The 27010-nt window shown below is 49.3% G+C and overlaps 11 protein-coding genes across 11 annotated transcripts; 5 read left to right on the top strand and 6 right to left on the bottom strand.

Moving 5' to 3' along the window:
- Positions 1–225: 225 nt before the first annotated feature.
- Positions 226–2100, top strand: EV420DRAFT_142263 (uncharacterized protein). Its single transcript, XM_060469013.1, has 4 exons — positions 226–512; positions 570–1382; positions 1435–1823; positions 1882–2100. Exons 2-4 carry the CDS (start codon positions 578–580, stop codon positions 1903–1905), a joined length of 1218 nt encoding a protein of 405 aa, XP_060333767.1. The 5' UTR covers positions 226–512; positions 570–577; the 3' UTR covers positions 1906–2100.
- Positions 2101–2469: 369 nt separating this feature from the next.
- Positions 2470–3994, bottom strand: EV420DRAFT_1640319 (glycoside hydrolase; the record flags this gene model as incomplete). Its single annotated transcript, XM_060477088.1, has 11 exons — positions 2470–2529; positions 2576–2868; positions 2920–2929; positions 2979–3063; positions 3117–3129; positions 3180–3252; positions 3304–3336; positions 3389–3592; positions 3644–3683; positions 3736–3749; positions 3806–3994. 11 exons carry the CDS (start codon positions 3992–3994, stop codon positions 2470–2472), a joined length of 1014 nt encoding a protein of 337 aa, XP_060333766.1.
- Positions 3995–5009: 1015 nt separating this feature from the next.
- EV420DRAFT_141763 (uncharacterized protein) lies at positions 5010–7651 on the bottom strand. Its single transcript, XM_060469009.1, has 11 exons — positions 7230–7651; positions 7095–7178; positions 6970–7044; positions 6804–6917; positions 6617–6754; positions 6531–6566; positions 6397–6474; positions 6228–6338; positions 6101–6181; positions 5307–6049; positions 5010–5246 (listed from the first exon to the last, which is right to left on the bottom strand). The coding sequence occupies exons 1-10, from the start codon at positions 7306–7308 to the stop codon at positions 5331–5333; spliced, it is 1515 nt and encodes a 504-aa protein (XP_060333765.1). The 5' UTR covers positions 7309–7651; the 3' UTR covers positions 5010–5246; positions 5307–5330.
- Position 7652: 1 nt separating this feature from the next.
- EV420DRAFT_141956 (uncharacterized protein) lies at positions 7653–9785 on the bottom strand. Its single transcript, XM_060469010.1, has 3 exons — positions 9352–9785; positions 8449–9292; positions 7653–8394 (listed from the first exon to the last, which is right to left on the bottom strand). The coding sequence occupies exons 2-3, from the start codon at positions 9287–9289 to the stop codon at positions 7985–7987; spliced, it is 1251 nt and encodes a 416-aa protein (XP_060333764.1). The 5' UTR covers positions 9290–9292; positions 9352–9785; the 3' UTR covers positions 7653–7984.
- EV420DRAFT_141721 (uncharacterized protein) lies at positions 9757–10914 on the bottom strand. The gene has a single exon (XM_060469008.1). The coding sequence runs from the start codon at positions 10806–10808 to the stop codon at positions 10224–10226; it is 585 nt and encodes a 194-aa protein (XP_060333763.1). The 5' UTR covers positions 10809–10914; the 3' UTR covers positions 9757–10223.
- An 831-nt stretch (positions 10915–11745) lies between these two features.
- Positions 11746–13483, top strand: EV420DRAFT_1528383 (WD40-repeat-containing domain protein). Its single transcript, XM_060472508.1, has 8 exons — positions 11746–11799; positions 11851–11869; positions 11924–12085; positions 12146–12367; positions 12423–12664; positions 12725–12814; positions 12880–13019; positions 13076–13483. Exons 1-8 carry the CDS (start codon positions 11797–11799, stop codon positions 13200–13202), a joined length of 1005 nt encoding a protein of 334 aa, XP_060333762.1. The 5' UTR covers positions 11746–11796; the 3' UTR covers positions 13203–13483.
- Positions 13484–13630: 147 nt separating this feature from the next.
- Positions 13631–15622, top strand: EV420DRAFT_142131 (uncharacterized protein). The gene is made up of 8 exons (XM_060469012.1): positions 13631–14246; positions 14304–14428; positions 14489–14571; positions 14630–14700; positions 14757–14806; positions 14859–14942; positions 15004–15258; positions 15322–15622. Exons 1-8 carry the CDS (start codon positions 14067–14069, stop codon positions 15383–15385), a joined length of 912 nt encoding a protein of 303 aa, XP_060333761.1. The 5' UTR covers positions 13631–14066; the 3' UTR covers positions 15386–15622.
- A 1722-nt stretch (positions 15623–17344) lies between these two features.
- EV420DRAFT_1477712 (uncharacterized protein) lies at positions 17345–18303 on the bottom strand (the record flags this gene model as incomplete). The annotated part of the gene is made up of 3 exons (XM_060469439.1): positions 17345–17405; positions 17534–18198; positions 18253–18303. 3 exons carry the CDS (start codon positions 18301–18303, stop codon positions 17345–17347), a joined length of 777 nt encoding a protein of 258 aa, XP_060333760.1.
- A 2459-nt stretch (positions 18304–20762) lies between these two features.
- EV420DRAFT_1477711 (uncharacterized protein) lies at positions 20763–22261 on the top strand (the record flags this gene model as incomplete). The annotated part of the gene is made up of 2 exons (XM_060469438.1): positions 20763–21193; positions 21244–22261. The coding sequence occupies 2 exons, from the start codon at positions 20763–20765 to the stop codon at positions 22259–22261; spliced, it is 1449 nt and encodes a 482-aa protein (XP_060333759.1).
- A 596-nt stretch (positions 22262–22857) lies between these two features.
- EV420DRAFT_141102 (uncharacterized protein) lies at positions 22858–24698 on the bottom strand. Its single transcript, XM_060469005.1, has 6 exons — positions 24185–24698; positions 24010–24134; positions 23867–23949; positions 23692–23812; positions 23278–23634; positions 22858–23229 (listed from the first exon to the last, which is right to left on the bottom strand). Exons 1-6 carry the CDS (start codon positions 24326–24328, stop codon positions 23139–23141), a joined length of 921 nt encoding a protein of 306 aa, XP_060333758.1. The 5' UTR covers positions 24329–24698; the 3' UTR covers positions 22858–23138.
- Positions 24598–26848, top strand: EV420DRAFT_141452 (transcription initiation factor TFIID complex 60 kDa subunit). Its single transcript, XM_060469007.1, has 5 exons — positions 24598–24938; positions 24985–25077; positions 25125–25847; positions 26070–26411; positions 26462–26848. Exons 1-5 carry the CDS (start codon positions 24867–24869, stop codon positions 26639–26641), a joined length of 1410 nt encoding a protein of 469 aa, XP_060333757.1. The 5' UTR covers positions 24598–24866; the 3' UTR covers positions 26642–26848.
- The last annotated feature ends 162 nt before the right edge of the window (positions 26849–27010 follow it).

The raw sequence follows: 27010 nt of genomic DNA, 5'->3' as shown, positions 1-27010 counted from the left end.
GAAATGAAAGAAAAAGAAGGCTTCTACAATTCTGGGCCGCAGCGGGATGGGCGTCAGCTGCTCCAAGAGAGAAGCGGACGGGAAAATAATACTCATACCAGTAGCAACCGCTGGCGCATGACATGCTGGGGTATGTAGGTAACGTAACATATTATGTCTCTGCTTTGCCCACCATATTGACGAACCTCTGCAGAAAGACCTTTGCAGAGACTCGAACGTCTTTGTTGGTGGGAAATCTCTAGGTCTTGACTATCTCCTCTGGTAACATCGTGATGGCTTATAAAGAGAGAACCCCCCGGACCGAGACTTGGCATGTCTTGGAAGGTATATGCAATGACCTGGACCGATCCTCGGCAGAAGGCGGAGAAGTGCGACATGAGAACAGAGCGACTACATAAGGAGGATGATAGCAAAATGCTCGGATCCTTCTGCTTGCTTACCGCCAGCACGGCTCTTATCGACTTCCATCGTTCAAGATCGTGCCAAGCCGCTGCTATCGAGTTGATTCCAATGTTGGTCGCCTTGTCTTTCATCAAAGCGATATTAATCATCTTTTTTTCCATTTTAAGCTTTATCCATGAAAAAGCAGGATGCCGGGCTCAGCGGTCTCCCACATGAGCTGATTGACGCCATCGTGGATGAAAATCAAGACGACAGGGCTACCTTGCGTGCCTGTTCTCTCGTTAACCATTCATGGACATATTCTTCGCAACGTCATATCTTCTCTCGGGTCAGCTTCAATAATAAACGAACAAACTACTTCATCCAGAGACGAAGTCAGCGCACTATTGAACAATTCTACGCGCTCATATGCGCACAGCCTCGTATCGCCACATTTGTTCAAGCTGTCGAGATTTCGCCGCTGCTCGACGTGCAACTTCTCGCGCGCATTCTCGAAAAACTGACCAGACTCGAAAGTATATCAGTCGATCTTTGTGAGTATCGCTGGGATGAGCTTTCACTATACCTGCGGGATACCCTCGCCGCCACCCTTCGCTCCCCACGAATAACTAATCTCGAGCTCCGTGAAGGACAGTTCCTTCACTGTACGGATTTCTTGGCCCTTTTGGGAGGTAGCGGACATCTCAAACAGCTGACCTTGTCCGGTGTGTCGTGTGGTAGCTTCTCTGACTCTCAAATAAGAGCCAAGAATACGAGCGGACTGAAACTGAAATCACTCGCGATCAGTTTGTACGAACATTCGCACTTTCCGCTGCTGAGATTGCTGCAGTCCTCAGTCAACCTGAGCAGTCTCCACCGACTAGCAGTGCTCACGGCTGGAACGGGACATCCTGGGGAGCGCGTGGGCATCACCAAGGAGTTTTTAAGGCGATTGAATGGAAGTCTATTGAAGCAACTGGTTCTGAATGTCTGCCTCGGAGGTCAGTTGAGTTTCGTCTCTAGACCGAGTTCTTTGTTTGATAGCCTCCCCAGAACCTCTGTCAAACCTAATTGATGTATCTCAGCTTCGTTCGATACGCATTAAGCTGTGGTGGATGCGTTTGGACCAGCATACGAGGCCAAGCGAATGGCTACGATGGATGTCTGCGATATTTCGGGAGCTCGTGCAGTGGCATACAGTGGAGGAGGTCACGTTCGAGATCTTTTATGCAAGTGATTTCACGATGTACATCGATGAATGGGTTGCGCTGGACGCAGTGCTGGGGAGATTACAATCATTGAGGAAGGTACATCTCAGGTTGGATAAATATGACGGCGCAAGGGCGCGGTGGAGGCATGCGAGGGAGTATCCGGGCTCCCTTGAAGACGACGCGAAGGGAGTTTTACCAACGTTGGCGCAAAAAAAGATTCTTTTTGTTGAGGTGAGGTTATCATCGTTGTATTCATGTCCTTATAGCTTATCTGCTTACTGGAATCCAGGTTGCTGCTAATTTCCCCTGCTAATAACATTGGATACCTACATGAAGTTCTGCTTTCTCCTCGTCCATGCTTCTCCAACAAAGCCTGCAAATGATTTGGGCAGACCGTGTCGACTACCTATTTGTTGTGTTAATTCTCCGCATCCTAATCCTCATCAGAGGTCGGCCGGCAATCCCGGACCCTAGTAGGCAATGCCACATTTCTTGAACTCGTTTTGAACGTTCAAGTTCGGGCTCTCCGCCAGTATATATATCTCATATAAACGTGAGATCCAGTCGTATCTCTTCATAGGCATCGTCTTGACATTTTCAGTGATACCCTGGGGCCTGACTTTATGCCTACAGAAGTTCGCCAAATTTCTCATCTTCTCTCAAAGCCTGTTCCTCGCTTTGTATTTTCCGCACCGTATCCTCGAACGACATGGCGAGCGCCACATCACTTTGGATCTCCTCTTATCAATATCAAGAATATTTCCAGTGAAATCTTACGCGTAGATATATATAATATATAGTTACTGCATAGTACGGTCTAATGCAAGCCCGGGCGAACACAAAGTTAAAGACACGCTTACAGAAGAACAAATGGCAATCAAACAGGCCAAGAAAGTGAACGAACCGTAGAGATCCACGAGGCATCAGCATTTGGGTACTAGTGTAGTAAGCAATGTGCTACATGGACGAAGTAAAGTGCGTACCTGCCACGCCATCGCGCCACCAGCTGTGAGATAGCAGTATGAGTGACCCATTCGGTTCGGCACAAGATTGATTACACGCACCCCAACCGCTTTCTTAGCGGTTTCCAAACAAGTGGCCAACATCGAGGTATTCATGTAGCCATTGGTCGCATCACTTGCTGTGGCAGGCTTTCCAATGACTAGCTTCGAAAGATCGACTCCGTTGTTAGCGATCTCGAACAGTGAGGTCTCTGGCCATGTACTAGACGAAGCAGTGAGTAAGCCACCACAGTCGGCGTACTCGGTAGATCCTTCTGTAGGAATAACTTAGATTCCCCGTGGGGCCAGCGTAATAACCCTCTTACGGTTGTAGAACTAAACCCAACAAGTGAATATCGAGACGAAGGAGAAGTGCAAAACGAACCTGTATATTGTACCAATCAATCAAATCGCCTACTTCCTGGTTGATCTTGGTATAACCGCCGCCTACATAAGTATTCGGTGTGAACCTAAGATCTATAGCTGAGCATATCGCAGACACCCAGAATTAAATGGTAACCACCAAGGAGCGACGGCTTGATAATACATGAGAATCATGGTGCAACTTAGCGCATACACAACTCACGAGCATGAGTGATAATATACTTATCCTTAGGCAAGGACGCACGAAGTGCAGTAGTAAAGCTGATCAGCCATTGCTGTTCTCAAGCCATAAACTACCAACTCCCGGAGAGGAAGTATCAACCCACCTCGGCTGTACCGCTGTTCATCGCAGCAAAGTCCTGGGTAATCGCTTTAAAACAAGGACAACGCAGAAGACAATCATATACCCACCTCGTAATCGACATCAATACCATCCAAGCCGTACTCTATAACCCATGCAGCCATTGTCGCAGCTGTAGCATTAGGATCTGCTCCCGACGTCGTAGGAACATCCGTAGAACCAAACACAGACACGAGAAGCTTGATTCCAGCTGCAGCATATTCGGACTTGATGGCCGTTCTCTCGTCCGCTGTCAACGTCGTCCATTCGTATGCCTTATAGGAAAAAAATCAAAATCTGTATAGCCAAAAAATGTTGAAAGGTACCTTGTCCCATGCTCCCTCTGTAAGGAGGAAAGAGAGGATACTTAGACAAAGATCACTATGCAGAAAACGAAGCGTGTTTGAACCATACTTACAAGACATTATAACCCTATGACATTCTATCAGTGGCCGAGAACGCGTATTCTACATTTCAGGTGCACACACCTCGAGAGTGGATGCTGCTGGAGGACCAGTAACTCCCGATACATACTGATCGGCATACACGACCCAGTGAGGGGTACCCTGAGTTGAATTCGTACTACCAAGGTCCAAAACGATCTGAGCGTCTCCAGCATCGGCTAGGGCAGAAGATGAAAAGAAAAGTGCGAGCACCAGAAGACAGCACAGCAGCATTCTAGATGACGTGGGTTCTACAAAGTAGTAGCACGCTTTCCGTGTCTTTATACTACAGGGGTGGTCAATAAGACTAAATTCGGGCAGCGAGAATGTGAACGACCCCTAGGCCATCTACGCCCAAGGTACCTGGGAATAGAAGAATTGCTCCACCACATGCTGGACTGCGGATAACGAAGTCCTGCGCTGCGTCGAAGTCAAGCCTTGTCCAAGTGTTGAAGCAGAGGCCACACATCGGGATCCAGATCAGCTAAATCAGCGTTGTTCTCTGCTAATGGCTGTATAGAGGTGGAAAAGGTCATAAATTCGGCATACGTACTGTTACAGATGGGAAATGAAGCACATGATAAAAGACAACCGTTCAGATATAAAGCACATCTCCTGACTGAATGATATGTGTGAGCACTCAATAATCACACCACGTTGCCAGCCTTTCTCTCCAATCCACGTTCGACTAGCTCAGGCTTCTTCGCAGCCTTTCCCACTAGTACTTCAGCATTCCCTGATGATTACAAAATCAATCTGGCCATTCGTATTTAAACCGAAACAAGAACCCACACACCTCGTAATTTATCTTTCAGGCCCGGCTTTACATCGGGCTGATAACCAGTACTGGCTGCATAACCACCATAACCACTATAATCGCTATCACCACTGCCAGCGCCAGTACGATTGTCCCCAGAAGGTTCATTATCCTCTCGTCCACTGCCATACCTTATAGTGTCAGGAGGCTGAACAGCTCCTGAAGCAGGCATGCGAGACGTGGTGGAAGTATCATCCCTCTTAGAGCCTAAATCTTGCTCGGTTGTGTTGGAAGACGCGTCACGACCGCCCTGGTTATTTTTGCTTTGATTATCAGAGGTTGGAATACCGGTATTGTCCACGTCTTGGGTCGGCGCATCGTCGCTCCTAGAGCCTGAATCCCGTCCACTAGTGTCAGAGGAGGTCTCACGACCCTGCTGATTATCATGACCCGAAGGCTCATCCTTGCGGGAGGAGGGTCGATCATCGAAAGGCGAGGAGTCATTATTGTCCACGTCTGCCTTGGGCTCACTGGTGGGGACATCTCGACCTCGTTCATCGTCGTAAAGAGCATAGGAAGTTTGTTGACTGGATGAAGTCTTTCCGTCCGAGGTATCGGTTTGTGAGTCACCACGCACATCGCTTGCGTCGTAGGTCGAGCTGCTGGTGTCCGGCTCCTCGGTACGCGCACCTGCATCCTTCCAACCCTCACTCTCTTTATTGATACTGCCTACATTAGAAGCATCCTCAGTCAAATAAGTTCACAAGATAACAACAATAGAAAACATACCGCTTGTCGCAGAAACATTGGTACCTAAATTACTGTCTCCGATAGGACCAGTATCTTCGGTGCTTTTATTGCCAGTGTAGCCTGCAAACAGTGAGAACTTGGAAGTTCGAATGGGAAGAGGTTACCGGTCGTAGTCTCGGAAGTATCAGCACCTCTGTCATAACTTCTGTGATCTGCAGTATCGGCGCTGACAGACTGTATGTTGGAATCTTTCCTCGGTGTCTTGGCGGCGGCGGCGTCTCGACCTTGTTGATTGTCACAAGGCGCTGAGGAACCACGCTGAACAGTGGATAAGGGCTGACTGTCCGAGGAGGTAGTCCGTGAATCACGACCTAAGCCTGTGGTATCGTAGGGTGACCCGCCGTACTTGGTGTTAGTGGAAGGATTATCGCTCCTAGAGCCAGATGTGTCGGACGTCATATCACGATTCTGTTGAAGATCTTTGCTTGAAGTCTGGCCCTCACTGACCGAAGGTCGATCATCAGAAGTTGATGCACCAGCGTCTGCCTTGGAGCTTCTTATGGTAGCGTCTTGAACCTGTTGATCGTCGTCAAGAGTAGAGGAACCGCGCTGACTGGGTAAGGTTTGACCATCCGAGGAGGTAGTTTGCGTATCACGACCTCCGTTTGTGGAGTCGTAGGGTGACCTGCCGTAGTTGTCGGTGTCCGTTCCCCCCTTGGTGTCGTCACGACGAGCGCGAGTACTCCCGCCTTGATAGGCGCCATTGTCTGCATCAGGAGCGTCTTCAAGGGAGTGAGTCCACAAGACCGCGATAAACACACCAGAAAACATACCACTTGTCGTAGAAGCACCGATGCTTGGATCGTGGTCTCCTGTAGAACCTGTGCTTTCTTCGCCTTTCGTGCCAGTGTCGCCTGCAAGACGTAAGTATTTGGAAATACAAAAAGCGACAGAACTCACTAGTACTAGCTTCCTCAAATGTACTAGCAAGTGCACTCCTCGACTCATCATAGCTTCCTGCATTCTTGCTGTTACCAGTATCACCGCTAGTAGATTGTACGCCAGAATATGCTGATACATCGAGATAGATTAGCATTAACAACCGACGGTTAAAAACTTTGGCGCTTACCTATGCTCTCTGAATCGAGATTGCGGTCTGCTCCACCCGTATCATATGTATCACCACGAGAAGCAGCAGGGTCGCCAACTGGAAACATTACACAACTGAGCCCACAAAATATCACTTGAAATCCTAAAACCAACCTGCAGAGGTGTCAGGAGCAGAATCACCAGCATAACCTATACTAAATGAGATCCAGAATAATGATATCCGTCAACTGTGAACTTACCAGGACCCCTCGAAGCACCTAACGAATCATCGGACACTGAATTCTCGCGCGCCCATCCAGCGGACCCAGAATCATACCCATTGCTAATGGGTTGACCAATATCCCCAGCTCCAAAGTCATCATTACCCGTATCTGGGACTCGGAAACTGTTAGCTTGGTTAATAAATAAAAGACCAGATTCACTCACTATTTCCCTCAGCATCATTACTTTGCGCCTCGGCTCCGCGACCAGCACCTTGTTCTTGTTCGTATTCATAATCGCTGTTGCGACTCGATGTGATATCTCGACTGCTTGAATCTTCTAGAATGATGATAAGCCATGGATGCACTGCGCATAAATACAGTATCATTACCGTTGTCGTCGCCGGGCACGTAATTATCGTATCGAACGGATCCAGTATTCATTGAAGAACCCTCGCCGGTGTGACCTAATATTATAATAAGCGAGAGGGCATAAAACTGAGAACTGAAGACTTGCTGTAAGGTTCAGATTTCATCGTTCTTGCCCCGCCGCTGTGAGAGTTATCGGAATGAGAGGCGATGTTATCGTCCGCTCGCGCGCCTGCATCAAAATTATTGGCTCGATCGCGAAGTAACAGATAGGTTTACGCACCATAACTCTGCGATTGGACATCCTTGTTTCCTGAGGTATAACTGCCATTGCGATGAGCAATAGATTGGTCATAATACATTGCTGGGGAAAAGTCAAAGTTGCTCTCTCCCAGTAGTGGTCCGGGGTTATATAGCGATGACGGTGGTGACGCAGGACGGTGAACGCATCGTTTTCTCCATGACGTCGAACTGAGACTGGAGGCAGGCAAAGTTGGCGATGGTGGGAGTGAATCTGATGGGACGGAGCAAGATGGCGCACGTGGTCAGATTATAACATCTACCACATCCTGGCCTGGCGAGTCTGGCTTTTTTGTACTAGCGGTCGTCGTTTGACGACTTTGATACCTTGCTTTAGCGCCGGTTATCAAAGACTCGGCTCTTAGCTTCAACTTCAAAGACGTGTTGGATAGGTTATACATGTATATCATTTGAAAGTCAATTGAAAGTACACGTACCTCCCTGGCGCCAGTTGAAAATCATTGCCCAAGCAAAAGGTAATACATCGCACCACATCCTCAATGTGGACATTCTTTAACATGTCCGAATATCCGCTGCCTGGGGGACGAAGAAATCTAACCCAATTAAAATGGTACGCGTCAATCCATGTATGTATCTATAGTATGTTTGTCCTTGTACAGACACATGAATACCACGAAGAGAAATACATTGACCATTAACACGCGTGAGTGGTATCCGGGGTATCAAAATGCGATCATAGTAGAGTAGAGCAATCATGACGAAGAGAAAAAAACCCAATCAACAAGAAAAACTAGCCGCAACCTGACAATCCAAAATCTTCCTTGCGCACACATTCGGAAGCACCCTCTCTACATCCTTCACCGCAGCACCCGAATACTCCCTCGGGTACTTCCACCTCCCCTTTACACCATCATACGCGTCCAACCTCACATTCACCTTCGTCAACGAACGCATCTGCCCCAGAACCGCGTCCAGCGCAGCCCACTCCGCCGTGTAGACCGTCCAATCAGAGTTGTAGAATATCTCAAACGTGACTTCCTCCACGCGGTGCTTGGAGAGTTCTTGGAACGACTCTATCAGCCAGCGGAGCCATAGTGTGGGCTCTGTATGCTGGTCTAGGCGGATCCACCATAGCTTTATCTGGATGGAGAGGAGCTGCTTGATATCAATAAAGTTGGACAACGGTTCTGCAAATAAGGCTTCAACAAACAACAACAGACTCTAATGTTTGAAAAACTCACCTCCTAAACACACATTCAAAACAAGATGCTGAAGCGAATTACTATTCAACTTGAGTATCTCCTTCGTCGCCTCAACACGCTCCTCTAAGTGTCCAGAGCCAGCAGTGAGCACGGACAACCGATGGAGATGGCTCAGATCCACAGAAGGCTGGAGCTGCAACAACCGATGCATGAGCGGGAGATACGACTGCTCATACAAACTCAGCGCAAGCGAATCAAGCTGCAGATTCAAGCAGCCCACCGCAGCCTGAGCATCAGCCTGGACGAACTCCTCGAGATCATCACACGACATCGCGGAGAGCGACAGCCTCTTAAGATGCTCGCACGCACCAAGGAGAGCCAGGAAATCAGCACACCGGAGGAACAGGCCTTCTCGGAGCTCGAGGTTGGTTATCCGCGGGGAACGGATAGTGGTAATGAGGGCGTCCCTCATACATTGCGAAAGCTCGTCCCAGTAGTAGCCCCCCAGATCGAGGGATATACATTCCAAGTTGACGAGCTTCTGGAGAGTACACGCGAGGAGTTCTTCCTGCACTGCATCAAGGATAGGCTCAACCTCCAGTGTCCGGACAAACGACGCTAAATGTGGCCGCGTAGAAATGAGGTTATGAAATTTGTTGATCTCGCATGAGGTCTTGTACGACTTGCCGGGGTAATAACATTGCGAATGGTTGCGGAAGTGGACCCGGGAGAATATGTGCCGCTGAGAGGAATAGGTCCATGGACGGGCTACGAGGGAACAGGCGCGTAGGGCAGCCTGGTCGTCCTGGTTCTCATCGATAATAGCATCTATGAGCTCTTGGGGGAGGGAATTGATTCCGATCCGGTCATCTAGCAGCATGATCTTGTCGGCAAATACAAAATCAGAAATCCACACGGTCAACTGATGCACAAATCACGCACTACAGATCTTCGGTCCGGATACCCGATCGAGTTGTGGGTAGTTCAAGTTCGCGACTGTGTAGGCGCGGGAAGTTTGGGGAAGCTCGGGAAAGTCGCACTGATGGGAGAAACGTTGGGGGGAGAGAAGAGAAGGGTAATAAGCACTTTGAGCTAGGGTGAAATTTTATCTTCCGTGCCACGCAATATTTGTACCTTGCTTTCACAACGGGTTTTTCCCGTCTTCTTCCGAGGGCCGGTCCGGCTCGGCCTAGATCACGACCACGCACCCTTGCCATCCTTGCCTTGCACCCTCCATCGAGCCCATCAGGTCAGTAACCAACTGGCCAGAGTCCAATAACGCAAGTCCAGAAGTTGATTATCGATGGAAGCATGCACGTTTGCCCTGTTCTTCGAAGTCCTTTACGTTACCCTGGTAAATCAGAACTCTGGGCTGAACAACTGTATGATCTGCCATCCCGCTGTCCCTTGGACGTGCAATAAACGTTAAACGTATACGGTTCTTGCGGAAAGAATTACCAAAGACGACAACCACACTGAAGTCATGAGGTCAACCTGGACCAAACGGCGACCGAGTCGGAATGGAAACAGTAGTTCTCGCAGTTCGCGATTTTCCATGGAGGGAGCCTGGGGTAATCATGGGGAAACTGTTCTTGATGGAGAAGCAGAGCACCGCACGTGAACACAATGCTACTCACTCAAATGACCTCACATCCATCTAGCCGAATGGTCAACTATCTCCCGTAGTCTCCCGCGCGCTCCAGAGGCTTACCACACCAAAATGCCAATGTCATGAATTCCTCGATTCAGCATGTTTTTCACTCCGCCGGGACACTGGTTGTACGCCACCTCCGGTTGCTTCCACGGATGCCATCCTACAACTCATCCAAGGATCTCGACAACCAAACAACATCTCGTTTACCATCTTGTTCCTTGACCTCGCATCTCTCGATCAATCCCAACTTTCTGTACAGCCCCCGGCCCACATTATCGCTGTAAACCTCATTGGTGATGAACTTCTCTGTCACGGTTCCGAGTCCGAGTCCGTGATACCTGACCCATTCAATGCATCTGTCAAACATCCTCTTCGCGAGTCCCCGTCGCCTGTGCTCCGGATGAACCCACAATGATACGAAAAGGTATCCACTTCCTTTCCTCCCTTCGTACACCACCTCCGGTAGCGGGTAATCCAACTCCGCGAGGACCTTGGGCGAGGCCACGCCTGACATGGCGACCCATTCTCCCGTGGCCTTGTGGGAGACGATGACCATGACCTGGTCATGAGAGGCGATTCGCTGGACGTGCTTCTCTCGAGGGAGATTCTTGGCGTTTTCGTATGTGGTGCGAAAGGAGGATGGGTCTATCTGTAGTGCGAGTAAGCGGATGGCGATGAACTTGTCGATTTCATCCTCTGACGGTGGGACGTTGAGTGTAAAGGTTTCGTATGCGTCGTCTGACATGGTTTGACGGGGTTAACTAGTTTTCATCCACGAGATAAATATAATGTGCTTATCGGTCAAGTCATGGACTAGCGAGTCACGATGAATATTTGAATACCCGCACGCTGCTAATTTGCGTGACAGGTCGTCTCACATAAGAGTGCGCGCCTGACACCTATTAGAGCTACGTCGGGCCGCCGTTATGACGACCATCATGGACGTATCTACGACGCATGCCACACAGATCCCCCGCCCTCGCGCACGGACCTCCCGACAAATATGAAAGGCCATCTCCTTCGTTCTATCCTCTCATTGTATCTTTCCCTCCGCCCCCCATCTCACTCTCGTCCCGCTACCGGCGGATCGTTGTATCTCAAAGCGGGCATCGGGTTGTGGGTGGGTCCATCGCGTTGACACGCAGGTCCTCCCGCTGTCTCCACTTGACGGACCAGGCTAATGCACCACCTATTTCTGTACTCCATCCTGTAGTCTCTTATGACCCTTATCGCAAGTTCTTGTCCCCGACGTTCCCCAAATCACGACGGGCCGCGGTAAACGATGAACGTACCCGCGTAACGGCATCGTCACCAAAGCCAGGTTTGAGACCGCATTTGATTCGTATATGCGAGTAGCTTCTAAACTGTGTCGTCAGGAGCCGTGTTTGAGGTAGCAATAGAGAAGCCTCGAGCAGGCTCCCTCGTCTCGGTGGGAACAAGGTTTCTGAGTAAATACCAACCCCGTTGGGGGATCCTGGCTCGAATCACACTTGGGAATCCTGCGATATCCAATCCAAAAGTCAGCGGGAGTTCATTTAAGATAAATTGTTGCGCACCGACGTGCAAAGGCCTTTCACAAGCAACCTAGGCCGACAAAGCTTCGGATTGAACATGATAGTTATCGGACAAACTGGATCCTTACATAATCCAAATCGTTAAGCTTTGACGATTGTCACGTGATCGACGAAAACTCTTTAACGTCCACATCCAGCGGGACCGAAAAATACTTCAAAATGGCGAGTCCTGCTCGTTTTACTGATATTCCACGTCTAATGAACCATTGATAGAGGCCTATTCTACTACAAGGTCTTCCAACTCCACCGCTGTCTTTGACCGGCCCAAATTAACCCGTATTAACAGGCCACGAACGGTCCTTGACTCAAATCAAGTTCAACGCCGAAGGCGACCTCTTATTCACCTGCTCAAAAGATAACGTCATCAACGTCTGGTTTTCTCACAATGGTGAACGACTCGGGACGTATGAAGGGAATAACGGGACGGTGTGGACGGTTGATGTTGATTGTGCGTGGCTACCCCATCCCTTCCTGTCTGGCTGCGAACTAATGACGTTTTGGATAACAGCAGAATCACGATTCATGGTATCCGGTGCTGCGGACAACACACTGCGGTTATGGGAGGTCGCGACGGGCAAGTGCCTCTACACATGGGAGTTCCCGACGGCTGTGAAGCGGGTGGCGTTCAGAGAGGACGACTCGCAGGTTGTGTGTATCACTGAGCAGCGGATGGGGCATCAGTGTGCTATTCGGGTATTTGACATTAACCGGGAGGGAGATGGGACGAAACGTGCGCTCTTTTTCTTTTCTCTTTGTTTTTCGCTGACCAGCTCGTTCCATGACAGAATCGAAGGAACCTCGGTATATGTTCAACCCCATCGGATCAAAAGCGACGGTGTGCGCGTTCACGCTGGTACCTGATATCATTATCACCGGGCACGAATCCGGCAAGGTCGCGTTGTTCAATGTAAAGACGGGCGAAGAGATTGAGAATAACGAACGGGCGCATGGTGAAGTTGTCACGGACCTACAGCTGAGCAAGGACCGAACGTACTGTATCACTAGCAGCAAAGACAAGTCTGCACGGGTAGGTTCCTTTGTTTTCTTTACTCTGCCAATCCTGAATATTAACGACTATCTTCGCCAGATACATGACATGAAAACTCTCATGGTTATCAAAACGTTCACAACGGAAACACCGCTGAACAGTGCCGCTCTCGCGCCTAACAAACCATACGTGCGTTGACCCACTTCCTCTTTCTCATATTGTATCCATGCCGACCCCATTACCATCATCTCCAGGTCCTCCTCGGTGGTGGCCAAGAAGCCATGAGCGTCACTACCACCTCCTTGCGCCAGGGTAAATTCGAAACACGGTTCTGGCATAAAGTATTCGAAGAAGAGGTCGGCCGAGTCAAAGGGCATTTCGGGCCCATCAATACGTACGTTTTCTTTTGTTGCTTGTTCTTCTTGGCATTTACCGACCTGAGCCGCACAGCATCGCCATACATCCCGCTGGAACGGGCTACGCTTCTGGTGGAGAGGACGGGTTCGTGCGGGTGCACCACTTTGATGAGTCGTATTTCAAGGCGGAGCCCTATGGGCCGATGCAGATCGAGGATTGATGGCGGCCTTGGGCGTTGTGTTGTTGTAATGTAGATGATCTACACGCTGCGCTGCGATCCTGACATTTCCTGTCCGCTGGGAACCTTGAGACTGAGCGTATGCTGCGTGTCCTTGTGGCTCTTACATCGCGTAGCCGCCTGCAAGAACAAGATCATTATCTCAGTTTCACGATAGGCCATAGAACACGCTCGCCGCTCTTTCATTACCACGAAGTTAGCACTGGGCCACAGCTTTAATAGAGCTTCCATGGCAGAGACGAATAAATGTGGTATAGAACTGCAGTGCCATGACGTGAAGTTATATCTTTAGAAGCCGTTACCAAAGCAGATACGTCTGCGCCGCTGCTACCAGCACAGGTCTCCACTGAGGCAGGCGAACGTTTCCGACGGTCAAAAGGTCATGGCCAAGGAAAACAACCGGAATAAAGATATTGACACCAAAAATTGTTCAATTTGCCGTAATACCGACGGAATTCGCTGTGCGAAATATCACGAATAGAACTGGGTCTATCTTTGTAATGTTTCCTATTTTTTCCCTCGCGTAGCAGAACTGCGATCCAAGTCCTTATTCAAGTTATTACTAAAAATATACCAGGCCCAGGGTGCACTGCGGGTACGGCATCTGTGCTGGTGATAGCTAGGTATGCAGCGACACAACAACGTCAATGCGCCCCAGAAGGACAAGTATTGTCCTCCCAGTCGTCAAATAATGACATACCGAGAACAAGAGGCAAACAAAGCGAGAAATGAAGAGCACAGCTTTCGCACTCGCATACAAGAAAGTATTGTTCTTATTACGTAAATTTCGATCTGAGGTGCCCTCACGCAGGCCTCTTCTCCTTTCCAGTCTCTCCACCTCTGTCCATGGCCCGGCTCTCCAATTCTCTGCTCTTTTTTCTTTTCCTATGCTGGCCGCACCTCACCCTCGCATTGGACATCCGCCAAACACTCACCCGACTCGCGTTCTGGCGACGTTCATCATCAAGAAATGTTCCGGCTGCGGGATATGTGAACCCCAATGACAATGGAGGATCGATGTTGACGGTGAGGACGCCACAACGTGGCTTTGCACCTTTAGCGCTCACCGGGGGACATGTATAGAAAGTCCTAGCGACGACATACCCAGAAGGCCAGGGAGAGCCTGTCAATGCTATAATATCAGGAAATTCAAACTCGGAAGTGCTCGTCGACCAGGAGACTTCAGGGGGTCTCAGGAATTATTTCTTGTGCGTTTTACGTTGTCGCGTCCTGCAGCTGACCCTAAAGCCGCATCGCATCACCTGTAGATCATTATCCTTTTCCAGCGAATGCCTAGGACAGCATTCGGGAAGCGACCAACAGGTGGATTTGGGAGACGGGAATGGCTATCGTGCGTTAGACTTCTTGTTCAAGTGTTCTGATGGCACTCAGTTGGTGGCTGCCCGCAGTAAACGAGACGGCTGTGATTCGGTACAATTATGGAGACCCCTCGCTTGGTGCTTGCACAGAGACGATTAAAGTGCGTCGAATATTCCGATACATCGAGAATAATGACAGTGACAATGGGATTTAAAGGGCGGAAACCACTTTCGGTACTGGGTGCAGAATGGGAAAAATGCGAATACGTGCGTAGGAATGTCCTGTTGCGCGATTATCTCTCTCTAATGCCTTTCAAAGCGGCGCTGTCTTCATGGCGGTATCATACGAAAAGCCAATAGCTGACGACCACGACATTGTACTGAATGGCTACAACCTGGCTCGGTGCGTGGTTCCCGCAAAGTTTCTCCGGCCGACCGTCTAAACTTGGGCCATCTATTAACAGCGACTACATCGTTGGTAACATAACCGGGTCCGTGATACCAACCCTGAACCTTACAAATTCGTCTACCTACTCTGGAAATACGTCTTATGGTGGCTATACCTACAAGACAGACGTCTCGTACGTTTCGGGACTGCTAGAGAACACCAGCATTGGTATCAACCACAACTGGTCGGTGTACATAAATGGCGTGACCAATGCCGTGGATGGCCTTGTGGCTGTTCTGGACGTGTCAATATTAGAACAGCCTGAGGCACAGTGAGTCCATATTTCAATCTCTCTAGGCGAGGATCTCATCTATTCTAGGAACGCCGGATGGAGAGCACGACCAGAAACATGGCTACTCCTACTGACCGTCTCCTTCATCTCCTCTTTCTGTCTATGACAACTCTCTTGTCTTTCGCTGGCTGGCCCGAGAAAGCTCTCGACCTTTACGTATCTTTATGACCAATCACTCCGCCTCTCCCCTCACACCCATGCCACAGATATAGACAATTGGGGATCTCACTGCGAAAAATATGGACGCTGCGTACATGTTATAACCACACCAAACCACACCATTGCACCTTATATTTACCAACACTTACTTAGTCTCAGGGAGAGAGATTTAATGTTCATACCCCTTCATAGTTTGCACCTCGATTGCGTGGGATAGGCTTTTGTTGGAACTCAGCAGTGATGGACATCGCTACAGCGCCCATTTACTGTACCCGCACCGCCCGGATCTACGACTTGCTGTTGTGATGGTGCGAAGGCAGGGTATTCCGGGTTTGTTTCCATCATAGACATACAGCAACTTGAACAAGAACCGCGGGAACCTCGCGTCCACGGCACCCTCAATTGCTGCGTCCACGTTTTATGACTCTTAGTATAGATGCTAAAGTTCAAGCATTCAGTTCACAAATCACCGCGGCCTCAATAGGTCGCTATATCTTTCATCACGATGGTCGCAGAGACCATGACCACGGGCATCCGTATTTCACGGCGTTTTTGTCATATCATAGTAAAAGACTTTCCAGTTTGATTTACCGTTGTCAGGTCATTCCTCTTTTGCCCATATGCTAAATTTGATTTCATAGATATTTTACGCCTCATGAAAATGCCTCAGTTATCACGGCTACGTGCAACAATAACTGATTGCAGCTGCTGAGGACAACGCACGTCCCAGTTTTCGACGTATGTCGCGTCTGCAATACGGGGGAATATAAATACAAGACCGTCCAACGGCCCTGCTACTACCCTGCCGAGCCTTGACTTCAACTCTTGTCTCTCGCCTAGCACCGGCTTTGAGCTTGCTAGGTTGTCGTTATTGACGTTGTTGCACTTCCATTTACCTCTTGTTCAATCGTCTTCCACCCTTCTCATATCGCCGCCACGTCCGGATCACTGACAGCCTGAGGCAAGCTACAGGTACTACACAAAAAGATTCATGCAAGCCCATCGGTGTTGCTGCAATATTCCCCGAACCTTCGTCATGTTTAAGCTCTGTCCATCAGAAGCTGGCTTGATGCCTTTTCATCTTGCCCATGCGAACTCGAGCGGGCGATCCATCTCTACCACTGCCTTCGAAGCTGTCCATGGCCGCGCTATCAGGCCCAGAACTTCTGAACTTTTCACACCAATGTTACAGCTTCGTGACATAGAACTTTACACTTCCAGTGGGTAAAGCTATTATTCTAGATAGTTGCCGGAGCAGCTAAGCAGTTCAAAAGCAGTTTCCTGCCAGTTCATGAAACAATTCTCTACAGAAGGAATAAAATGATCTTCTCATCTTTGTTTCTTTTCCATTTCTAGTGTGGATTGCTATAGAAAGTCCGGCTTATTACGGAACTGCTCATCCTTCTGCTCGCTGTGGGTTTCCAGTCATTGATGAGGACGGTTGGACTATCCGACAGCATCCGTAATGTTGCAATTCTTTGGTCATTAAAATTATCGGCGGAATTATTGGCTACTTCATCCGTATATGATGAATCTTGTGAAAGCTTGGTAGTCTAAAGAAACGGACAGAGTACTAGAAGTTATTAATTATTCCACACACTTGGCGCATTGACCGCGCGAGATTTGTTTGTTTGTTTATCCTTTCTTTCTCCACGCTGTCTGCATCATGCATCGCTCTATATCATACTACGATGTATGTTTGAATGAGCTCCGCGTCAAATTCGGTTTATAATCCTTCGTTGGTATAAATTCTCTGCATCTTTAATAAGAGAAGATCTTGCGTTTAGTGCGAGAGGATTAAATATAACATTAAAGAGAGGTTTCCCCTCCACATGCTAGTAGGAATTATCTTTGGAACTTCGAAGACTCGTAGGCGTCAGAGAGGCCTCAGACTACTGCCTGACTACTACTTAGTTGCCGCAGCGCGTCTTAGCGATGCCGCATTCACGCCGTTTGCTTTCACTAAGCTGCGGGCACGCACAAGATGAACAGTCCAATTTGTTGAGTGCGGAATGCGTTAGAAATTTGAATGAGAAGGTAGCAGCAAGGAGGCGTCGGCGGCGACAAGCCGATATTGCGCCGCAGCAATACTAACCCTAACCCCGTGTCTGGCACAAACGTTTCCACAACTAGGTTGATATGAAGCTTCGTTGAGTTGACGGCTGGGAACAATGCGTAGAACAGCAACTCGGATATCTGACCTGCGCATATATTCAATTCCATGCTTGAGCAGCGTCCCGAATGTATGATTGTGTCGTGGAAAAGCCCCCTCATTTCTTTCCCAGGGCGTTCTTCTAAGGACAAAGGGACAGGAGGATGGTGAGAGAGAAAGTTGTATTCTCCGAAGAACGTAAAATGGTCGCTGCAGGATCCCGCAAGGTGGAATTTAGTCCAGGCAAAAGAGCGGGTAATGCTCCGCCAGGTGGAACAGACATGACCAGGAACCCACGGGGCATTGAAAGGATAGGGGTTATGAGAAGATGCCAGGTCAAATATTTGGAGCAGCGTCCCTCGAGGCAAACGCCGTATTGGCGACAGAAGGGCCTTACTGCCACCAGGAGCCTTGACCACTTTGTTGTGCTGGCCTCTGATTTTTAGGATGAGGGCATCGATATCGCGTAGCTCCCGTTTGATATCGGCTATATCGTTCAAAATGGAGGTTCGGGTGACATTATCAATTGTGGTTCGCTCGATCTTAGTGACGTCTACAGAAGGGGTGAAGCGCCGTATAGCATTGAATTCGCAGTTAGGGCAGAAATCCTGGTGGATTTTTTTGTTAGAGTAAGAGAAGGATGAACAGAAAGGAGTGCATACCATCTTCGATGTGCTCACAAAACTTGTGGAGCGAAGTCTGAAATCCACCATGAGCCAATCTGGATATATCAGAACGAATTACAGTTGCGCCTACCACAGTTAGGGGTCGAATTCGTTGTACGTGGTGAATGTTGGGACGAAGTTGGGACGGCACACAAACGGAAATTTCTCTTTTTATACTGAAATTATCACGTGACTGATATTGCACTGACGCTGCCAGTGTCTTAATTTAGGCCGCAACCGCCCAGCTTTTAAGCTGTCTGACATTGCCTATTTAGCTTATCCACAACTGAGTCTGACCCTCCCTATTGGTGGACAGATGGGTCTCAGGCTTCTTTTCCGACAAACATCTCCGCCAATGCCGACACCATTAATTGTCCCTTTGAGTGATCCCTGGCGATCCTTGCTCCCTTACTTCTTTGTGCCGTGATCTGAGGAAAGAGATTGACGAGGTTAATTCAGGAGATTGTTCGGTGCCCGACATGTAGCGCCGCAGCCTTGCAGCTGGGATAAATATTATATGTGCTGTTCGTCCCATCACAATGGGGGACAAGACAATATCCACAGTGGGGGTACCCTCGATTCCCTGGTTCTTAGCGGGTCATGCAATACTACCCGAACCCTCGGGAAGCTGACTTGACACCTTTTCTTGCCTATGTGAGCTTGAGCGAGCGATCCGTCTCTACCACTACCTTCGAAGCACTCGCCATGGTGTCCGTGGCCGCACTATCAGGCCCAGAACTTGTGAACTTTTCACACCAATGTTGCAGCTTCATGACATAGAACTTTACACTTAGAGAGTTGCCGGAGCAACTAAGCAGTTCCAAATCAGTTTCCTGCCACTCCATGAAACAATTCTCTACAGAAGGAATGAAATGATCTTCGCATCTCCGTTTCTTACGTTTCCAGTTGCGATTCTTTGGTTATTAAAATTATCGGCGGAATTATTGCCTACTTCATGGGTTGCGCTGAGCATCCTTTATATGATAATCTTGCGAAAGCTTGGTAGTCTCTAAAGAAACGGACACAGAATACTAGAAGTTATTATTCCACACACTTGGCACATTAACCACACGGGATTTGTTCGTTCATCCTTTCTTTCTCCACGCCATCTACAACATGCATCGATATATAACATACTGCGATGTATATTTTAATGAGCTCCGCGTCAAATTCGGTTTATAATGCTTCGTTAACATGAAATGCTCCGCATCTTGAATAAAAGAAGATCTTGCGTCAAGTAATGCGAGGTGATTAAATCTAACATTAAAGAGAGGATGGCGCAGAGTGGTTGCCCCGAGTCCACATGCTACTGGTAGTAGGGATTATCTTTGGAACTTCGCGCTAGGCGTCAGACTACTGCTTAGTTGCCGTGGCGGGGCTTAGCGATGTCGCATTCACGCCGTTTGCTCCCACCAAGCTGCAGGTACTCACAGGATGAACAGTAAAATTTGTTGTGTTCGGAATGCGTTAGAAATTTGAATGCGAAGGTAGCAGCAAGGAGGTATCGGCGCCAAGCCGATATTGCGCCGCGGCACTACTAACCCTAACCTCTTGTCTGGCACAAACATCTCCGCATTTTGTCCCAATGCCGACACTATTAATTGTCCCTTTGAGCGATCCCTGGCGATCCTTGCTCTCTTACTTCTCTGTGCCGTGATCTGAAGAAAAGAGATTGACGAGGTTAATTCAGGAGATTATTCGGCGCCCGACATGTAGCGCCGCAGCCTTGCAGCTGGGATAAATATTATATGCGCTGTTCGTCCCATCATAATGTTGCTCTTGCTTGAGTGGCAGTTCTTACTTGGCATCTGGAAGTTATTCATTTTTCTGTGAAATCCATAGCCACATTGGTCGACCTCTATGATTAGGCTCAAAACACGTGGAAACGACTTGGTAGCACTTCACGGTGACATAGGTCCTGGCTCCGGCTGCATGTCGGTCATCGGTGCTGGACCTCTGGTCTTGGTCCTTTTGTACTGATGGAAACGGAGCATTGCAGTCTCTCTGAAGGAGCCGCAGTGTCTCTGCAGACCTATCCGTATGGGTAGTCACGAGTCGTGCACGTTCAACGACGGAGCATAATATACTGACACTCTGGCCTGGTAACTAGTACGTCGTCCTGTACATCAGTTAAAGTTCATGCTGAACTCTGTACAGTCCGTCAGAGAGCCGTGTCTGTGTGCGTCATACCCGTTACCTAACAAACTTCCTTCCCATGTGTCCATTCAGCCTGCTGATCTCATCGGTACCATCTTCGTCTACCTCTGCTACTCAACCCACTAGACCTATCACATCCGGCGTTTTACACGCTGGCCCAGTCCTTACAGTCACACGGGAAGTAACAAGCCTTGGAACTGTGGCCCTGATCCGACGTGGTTCTGACATTCAATTACCCTCGAATAGGATCATGCCGATTAATACTGAACCACGACCGTTGTTGCTATCTCACCACGCACCATGAGTTTGCTCTTAACTGTCATCGAACTGCTCCCGCTCCTTCCTGTCCTATGGCTGCCTTCCTATTGTCCTCGTTCCTTCCCCTCGCAGCATCGGCATTGCCTGTAGAGAACTTTGAATTGCCTCCTGGGACCACAGATCACGGCGTACCCGGCCTGCTGTGTAGGCCTGCTACATGGTTTACCATCGTTACTTTCTTCCTCTCAAACTATGTCAGCCAAGCCGCTACAGTTCAAACTTACCCTGGCGAACCCGTCTTCGACCAAGCCCTCGGCTTCTGGACGTCGCTGCTCTTCCCAGCGTCTGGTGTAGCCCGAGGCCTCAATAGTGTTGCGCGCGGGATCCTTGTCTTAGCGAATCACGGAGGATCGGACCTCCAGAAAGCTGCAGCTGCGGGGGCGCTTTGTATGGTCGTGCGCACTGACAAGTGGACACCGGTTCCCGGCCATACTATGCATGCTGTCAAAATATCCGGTGATAGGTATGCGTGGCTTTAATAATAGACAATGTACTTGCTAACCCGAATTTCAGTGATCTCTTCTCCAAGGCAACATGGAACGTGTATGTCCCAGACTGGGTACGCTCATCGCACTCGATGCTTGCTGATACCGCTTCCGCAGCATGGCGCAAGCTCCATCTGCACGGTGCGTCGCAACGGTTACCAGAAGGCTACGCATTCGCCTTTGTCCCACCTACTGCCGTGGTCTCCACACCCGGGAACAACCAGAACGTGCAGCTCGCCTACTCTCTCAACAATGCTAAGATCATCCTCTCTATATTCCAGACTGTGTCCTCTTCGTATGCGCTCTACAGTGCGCGTGGCGATCAGATTGAACGATATGGCTACGTTGCTTTCTCCCTGACCGTCGCACCGTACATAGTGATGTCCGTGGTGAACCTCCTCGGGAGCTTGTTGACACCAACCTACACGACGGTGTACATCGTACGCTCAGAGGTGACAGACGAGCTGGAATCGCGCTACGGGCGATGGTTCGATGGAACTGTGGGTACACTCGCGACTGTAACCGACCACCGAAAGCTCACGTTCTCATCCGACGGAGACAAACACCTCGTGGAAATCAACGGGGGAACAGGCCCGATTGTACTCGCTCCGGAGTGTTGCTCTCCAGGTACAACCACGCATATCTCCATTCCTGCGTGCGCCGAGTTTCCCCGCCTGCCTTGCCGCTTCCCGTTCCTCGAGAAGATTCCGAGTCCGCTCCAGGGTGGGCTGGCGGAGAATACGCTGATCAACTTGGTTGCGACGTTTGTGGTGTCTGTGGGTGCGCCGTTGGCGATTATCGGGGGGCTGTCGGGGTTCCGGCCGGGGGGAAGCACGTTGGCGCAGAGGGTGTGGATTACGATGTGGTTGGTGTTTGGATGGGTGTATGGGCTTGGGTTTGGGTTTAGGATGTATGATGTGCCGGCGACGTGGAGGACGAGATGGGGCGAGGTGCTGATGAGGGCTTTGGTGGCTGCTCCGGCTATTGGAGGGTTTGTGGTTGTGGGACAGATGATCATGGATTATGGGAATTGCATAAATTTTTGAGCGTCTGAAGGAGAGAATTGCATTATTTCAAGGTGAGTTTTGTACGTTTTGTTTTTGGCGATCATCTACTAATACTTATGTTCAGGTTTGTCAATCATTCGGTGCACACATACACGACACTCATTTTGTAAATCGCCCATTTATCACATCCGTGGGTTCTTAATGACCAACAATTCAATGATAAACATGATTTATCCTTCTTTCTGCTCCTTTTACCGGACCATCTGCGGCTCTCAGCGTTACGTGGTAGAAGACCACATAGGTTTATTGACAGCACTGGGTTGGTGAACGACTCAAGCCTCAAGAACATGGCCATTCAAAAGTTGATTGCTTGGCCGGAACATTGAATCAAATCTTCGCGGGCATGTAGTGCTCGTTGCCTTTGGGAAATAACCGAGCACGACAATTGAAGTGATGATTATGAGGGGATAGAAGAGTGCGGTAGAAGGGATAATGCATAGAGCAGGCAATCCGGCAATTTAACGGGTCGCAAGAAAATCTCTGTGTTCCTCCTCGCAATATGGATCTACCCACAGCTTGATACGTCGCCTTGGAACATGATGGCCCCGACGACCAAGATGGTGCGTTCGCAGGACGACAGGGAGATGACACATATGGTCAAAGACGGGAAAGATATGGAATGTCCACCTTCTTCGGCGGAGCGGGAAGCGCATCATAGCCACGTCGGCCCGATGTAAGCGTGCCAGTTGATCGCCGCCAACTTCAATTCTTAGTGGGCGTTTTGACGTGATACTATACAGGTGTGTCAACAAACAGATTACGCAAATTGTCGGCTTTCGGGATAAGAGTGGATAGTACGGTATAAGATATATGGATAATACATTGTTCGAAAGGTCCATCTGGATAGGAAAGGAATCTATAGAGCCATAGATGAAAGAAGACAAACGAAGGTTGCCAGAGCCCATAACTCTGGGTGTGATTTCCAACTGGTGCTACCTTGACTGTTTCTGGAGCAGAGTCAGTTTCAAGACAAGTTGAAGTTCCAGAAGACATACTGTGACGAGTCCGTGCTGGAGTTTGCTGGGCGCGCTGAAATCGAGACATCGAGAATAGCGACAAGACCGTCTACAGCGTTCGTCACGCCTTCTACCCCTACGGTCAGGTTGTGGTTGATCCCGACGCTTGTGTTCTGCAAGAGGCCTGAAGCATACGTGACGCTGGTCTGGTACGTGTAGTTTCCGGCGGAGGTTGATCCTGAGTACGTCGATGAGTTGCTTAAAGTAAGAGTGGGGATCTCGGAGCCAGTAATGTTCCCGACAATATAGTCGCGGCCGAGATTGTAACCATTGGTGACAATGTCGTGACCGTCCGCTGATGACTCTTCGTAAGACACTGCCATGAAGATGGCCCCACTAGGGGAAAGGTATGTTAGTCAGGCGCAGCGTACGATAGACTGGAGATGTATCAACCTATTGGCCGCAGTGCCATTCTGCACCCAATATCGGAAGTGATTTCCTCCTTGCACGGACTCTGTACATGTTCCTGTGGCAGGGTTTCCATAGTTGTAGCGCATAACAGCCGTTTGGTTTACTTGAGAGGTGTCACCAGTCAGAAAGGTTGAAAAAAAAATACGACTCCACGTACGAAGGCCTTTTCCGTCTCCAAGATTGGCTTGTTCAGAGTCTCCTTCATGAAGGCCTAAGCATTCACCAGAGAAAGACAAGGACCTTTGAAGACATTCGGTACTTCAGCTTCAGCAAGATGGTATGACAGAATATTTATCTCACAAGAAATAATTTAGGAGCCCTCCATCCGTCTGCTGCAGGGCAAGAACAGTTGCGTCCGAGTTGCCTGAGATTATGATGTTTATGGGCTCCTGCTGACCTGCAGGAAATGTTTCGCCCAGTACTGTCTAAAACTTGAAATGAGTTGCTGGGTAGACACGTGTATTAGTGCGCTCACCGTCAACATAGACCCCCCATTGCTAGAAGGATCATAATATCCTGCCTCAGGTGCCGCGCGCTTGGCAGGAAAATCTCCAGCAAGAGCAAAAGGAGAGACGCAAAGGAAAAGAAGCGCAAGCGACTGCTTGACTGAGTGGAACATGAGCGCTGAAAGCGTAGTTCGTACTATTCTCAGCACGGCTTCCTTTTGGCCGTCAGCACAGGATAGGCACGTGGAGAAAAGGTTCAGAGTTGATCGGTTCTAAATGGGGTGCTGATCTCGATTTGATTTTTCTGAGATTGCTGAACCGGCGGTAAGAAAAAAGGAGCTAAAATCTTCAGGCATGCCACATGTTCCTGTTGGAAAGTTGTGAGGATTGAAGTGATGCTTGGAGGGACGATGGTTCCCTCCATCCAGGAATTCGATACGAGTCAATTCGATTCAAAACTGAATACTAAGTCTTCGTTCTGTTTCTTGAATTTCCCTTTCCAATATTACCAAATAAAAAGCAGAAAGATATCAAGTTAAGATTTAGCTGTACCGGGATTCACCAGAATAAACATCCCACCACCAGCGATGTCTTTGAGTGAAAGTCGGAGGAAAAGGAGCGGCTCACCGGTCCGATCAGTTGTTGACGACTATTTGCCCTAAACCCTTCACCAACCACCACAACGTCGAGAGCTCGCGTTCACCAGGAGCGATGAGCAAGCCAGCAAAGCCAAAGGCTGTCCAAGGACAGCATGCGGGAGCGTACAAGCCTGAATCAGTCAAGGCAGGTCTCTTCCATCTGATGGAGAACACTACCTACATCTGAGCAGGATGTCGCCGAATTCTTGAACATAACAATCTCGGATTCTGTCGCCTCGTCGTTGGCCAGTGATGTCGAATATCGGCTGCATCAGGTTATTGAGGTTTGTGGAACCGTGTGTGACCAAGGCGTCCACTGAGTTTCATGCAGGAAGCAGCTCGATTCATGCGGCATGGACGGCGAACCATGATGACCACAGTTGACATCGACCAAGCATTTCGCGTCCTCAACCTCGAGCCACTGTACGGTCATACCCCACATAATCCCCCGACTTTCCGACGTGCGCCGGCATTTTCGCATATGCCTGCTGCTGGGCCCGTTTATTTCGTGGAGGATGAAGAGATCGATTTCGACCGTGTTTTGAGGGAAGAGAAGATATCTCTGTTGCCAGGCGTGAATTGGGCGGCACATTGGTTGGCAGTGGAAGGCGTCCAACCTCTTATACCAGAGAATCCTCCCGCTATTCCGCGCGATATTGACCAGGAAGGCGGGAAGTCACCACCTCGAATGAACGGGACAACAGCGCCAACCGTACCCGCAACGACCAAAAAACAGCAACAGCAGCAACAACAACAGCAACAGCTTGTCAAGCAGGTTCTGTCACGCGAGCTGCAGCTGTACTACAGTCGTCTCACTTCTTCCCTGCTTCCCCCATCTCCGGACTTCACCAAACGGACAGCGGCACTAGCCAGCCTAAAAAACGACGCAGGCCTGCAGGCGCTGCTTCCTTATCTCATCAAGTGGGTCGGCGAAGGAGTGGTGGGTGCACTCAAGGATGGGTCGCAGAGCGAACAAGATGGCCGTGTGCTCGAGGTGCTCCTCGACGTCATCAGTTCACTTATGGAGAATAAAACGTTGTTCGTCGAACCATATGTGAGTCTTGTATTTCCCGGTTCTTGTGTCTAGGCGCTGCGAGGTATTCCAAAACTACGCCGACTTCCCCGATGCCATCTTGTCCCCGAAGACCGCTTCTGGGGTTCGCCCCAGAATGTTTCTCTCCGTGTCATAAGGACCAATGCGTATATGAAATGACCTATCAGCGCCTGAAAACTCAATTCCTATAAAGCCACGTTGATGCTAATTAGATTTGTCTAGCTCCACCAAATACTTCCGCCCATACTTTCTACCCTGCTTCACTCTTCTTTGCCCCCTACTCATGCGACATATCTCCGTACATCAGCGTCCCAGACGTTATCACGACTGCTTACTCAACACTCGACAACATACCCTTCACTTTCACCCAGGATAATGAAAACACTTCTCTTAGCTCTCATATCGCCGAACAAGAGCAAAGGCACCCGTGAAGGCGCTATACGTGGCCTCATGGGCGTAGGCAAGGAGGCTGTCAGAAAAGGCCTTGTAGATGGTGGGGGCGCGAGAGTGGTAGGCAGCGAATGCGGTGGTCCAGACTCCGCATCGCTGATAGATTCTGTTATGGTGGGTCTTTTTCCTCATCAAGGACTTGTCCGTATATAACACTCTTCTAGGCTGCCTTTGAGGTTCTACAACCTCGCTCTGATATGGCGGACACGCTGGATATGACACAAGAAGAAGACTTTGCTTTAAGAAGCAGGTTGCGGGAGGTTTTAGGCGACTTTTTTGCCGAAAGAATCTCAGGCGACGCCGCCTGGTCCCGGGGAATCCTTGGAGCGAGCAATGAGACTTGATATCAGAGGATTCTTTTGCATATTCTGCTCCCTCTTTGTGGTTGCGTGTTAGTGTATCGTGTATGACTACTAATCTTTTATTCGCAGTATCATTGTATCACTTCTCTTGACTCTATCACTCTTATTTTAGACTCTCAAAGCCGAGGCGTCATTCGTCACGCAGGGGCGTTTGTTTGATTCAGCACGGTACCATCACACATTGATTGTTCTCATTCATCTGTACATCGCCATCACCCCATCACCTTCGAGCAAAGATTACTACGCGGTCGCATTTATTATATCAGGACAAAGGAAGGTCTTTCAACCCCTCCCTTCCTCCCCTCTTCGAAACGTGGAGACCCCAAACTAGAGATCGTAAACGTCATGATA

The sequence above is a fragment of the Desarmillaria tabescens genome (assembly GCF_030435595.1).
Source record: "Desarmillaria tabescens strain CCBAS 213 chromosome Unknown EV420scaffold_10, whole genome shotgun sequence".
Lineage (NCBI taxonomy): Eukaryota > Fungi > Basidiomycota > Agaricomycetes > Agaricales > Physalacriaceae > Desarmillaria > Desarmillaria tabescens.
This window is presented reverse-complemented; position numbering and strand designations above follow the sequence as displayed.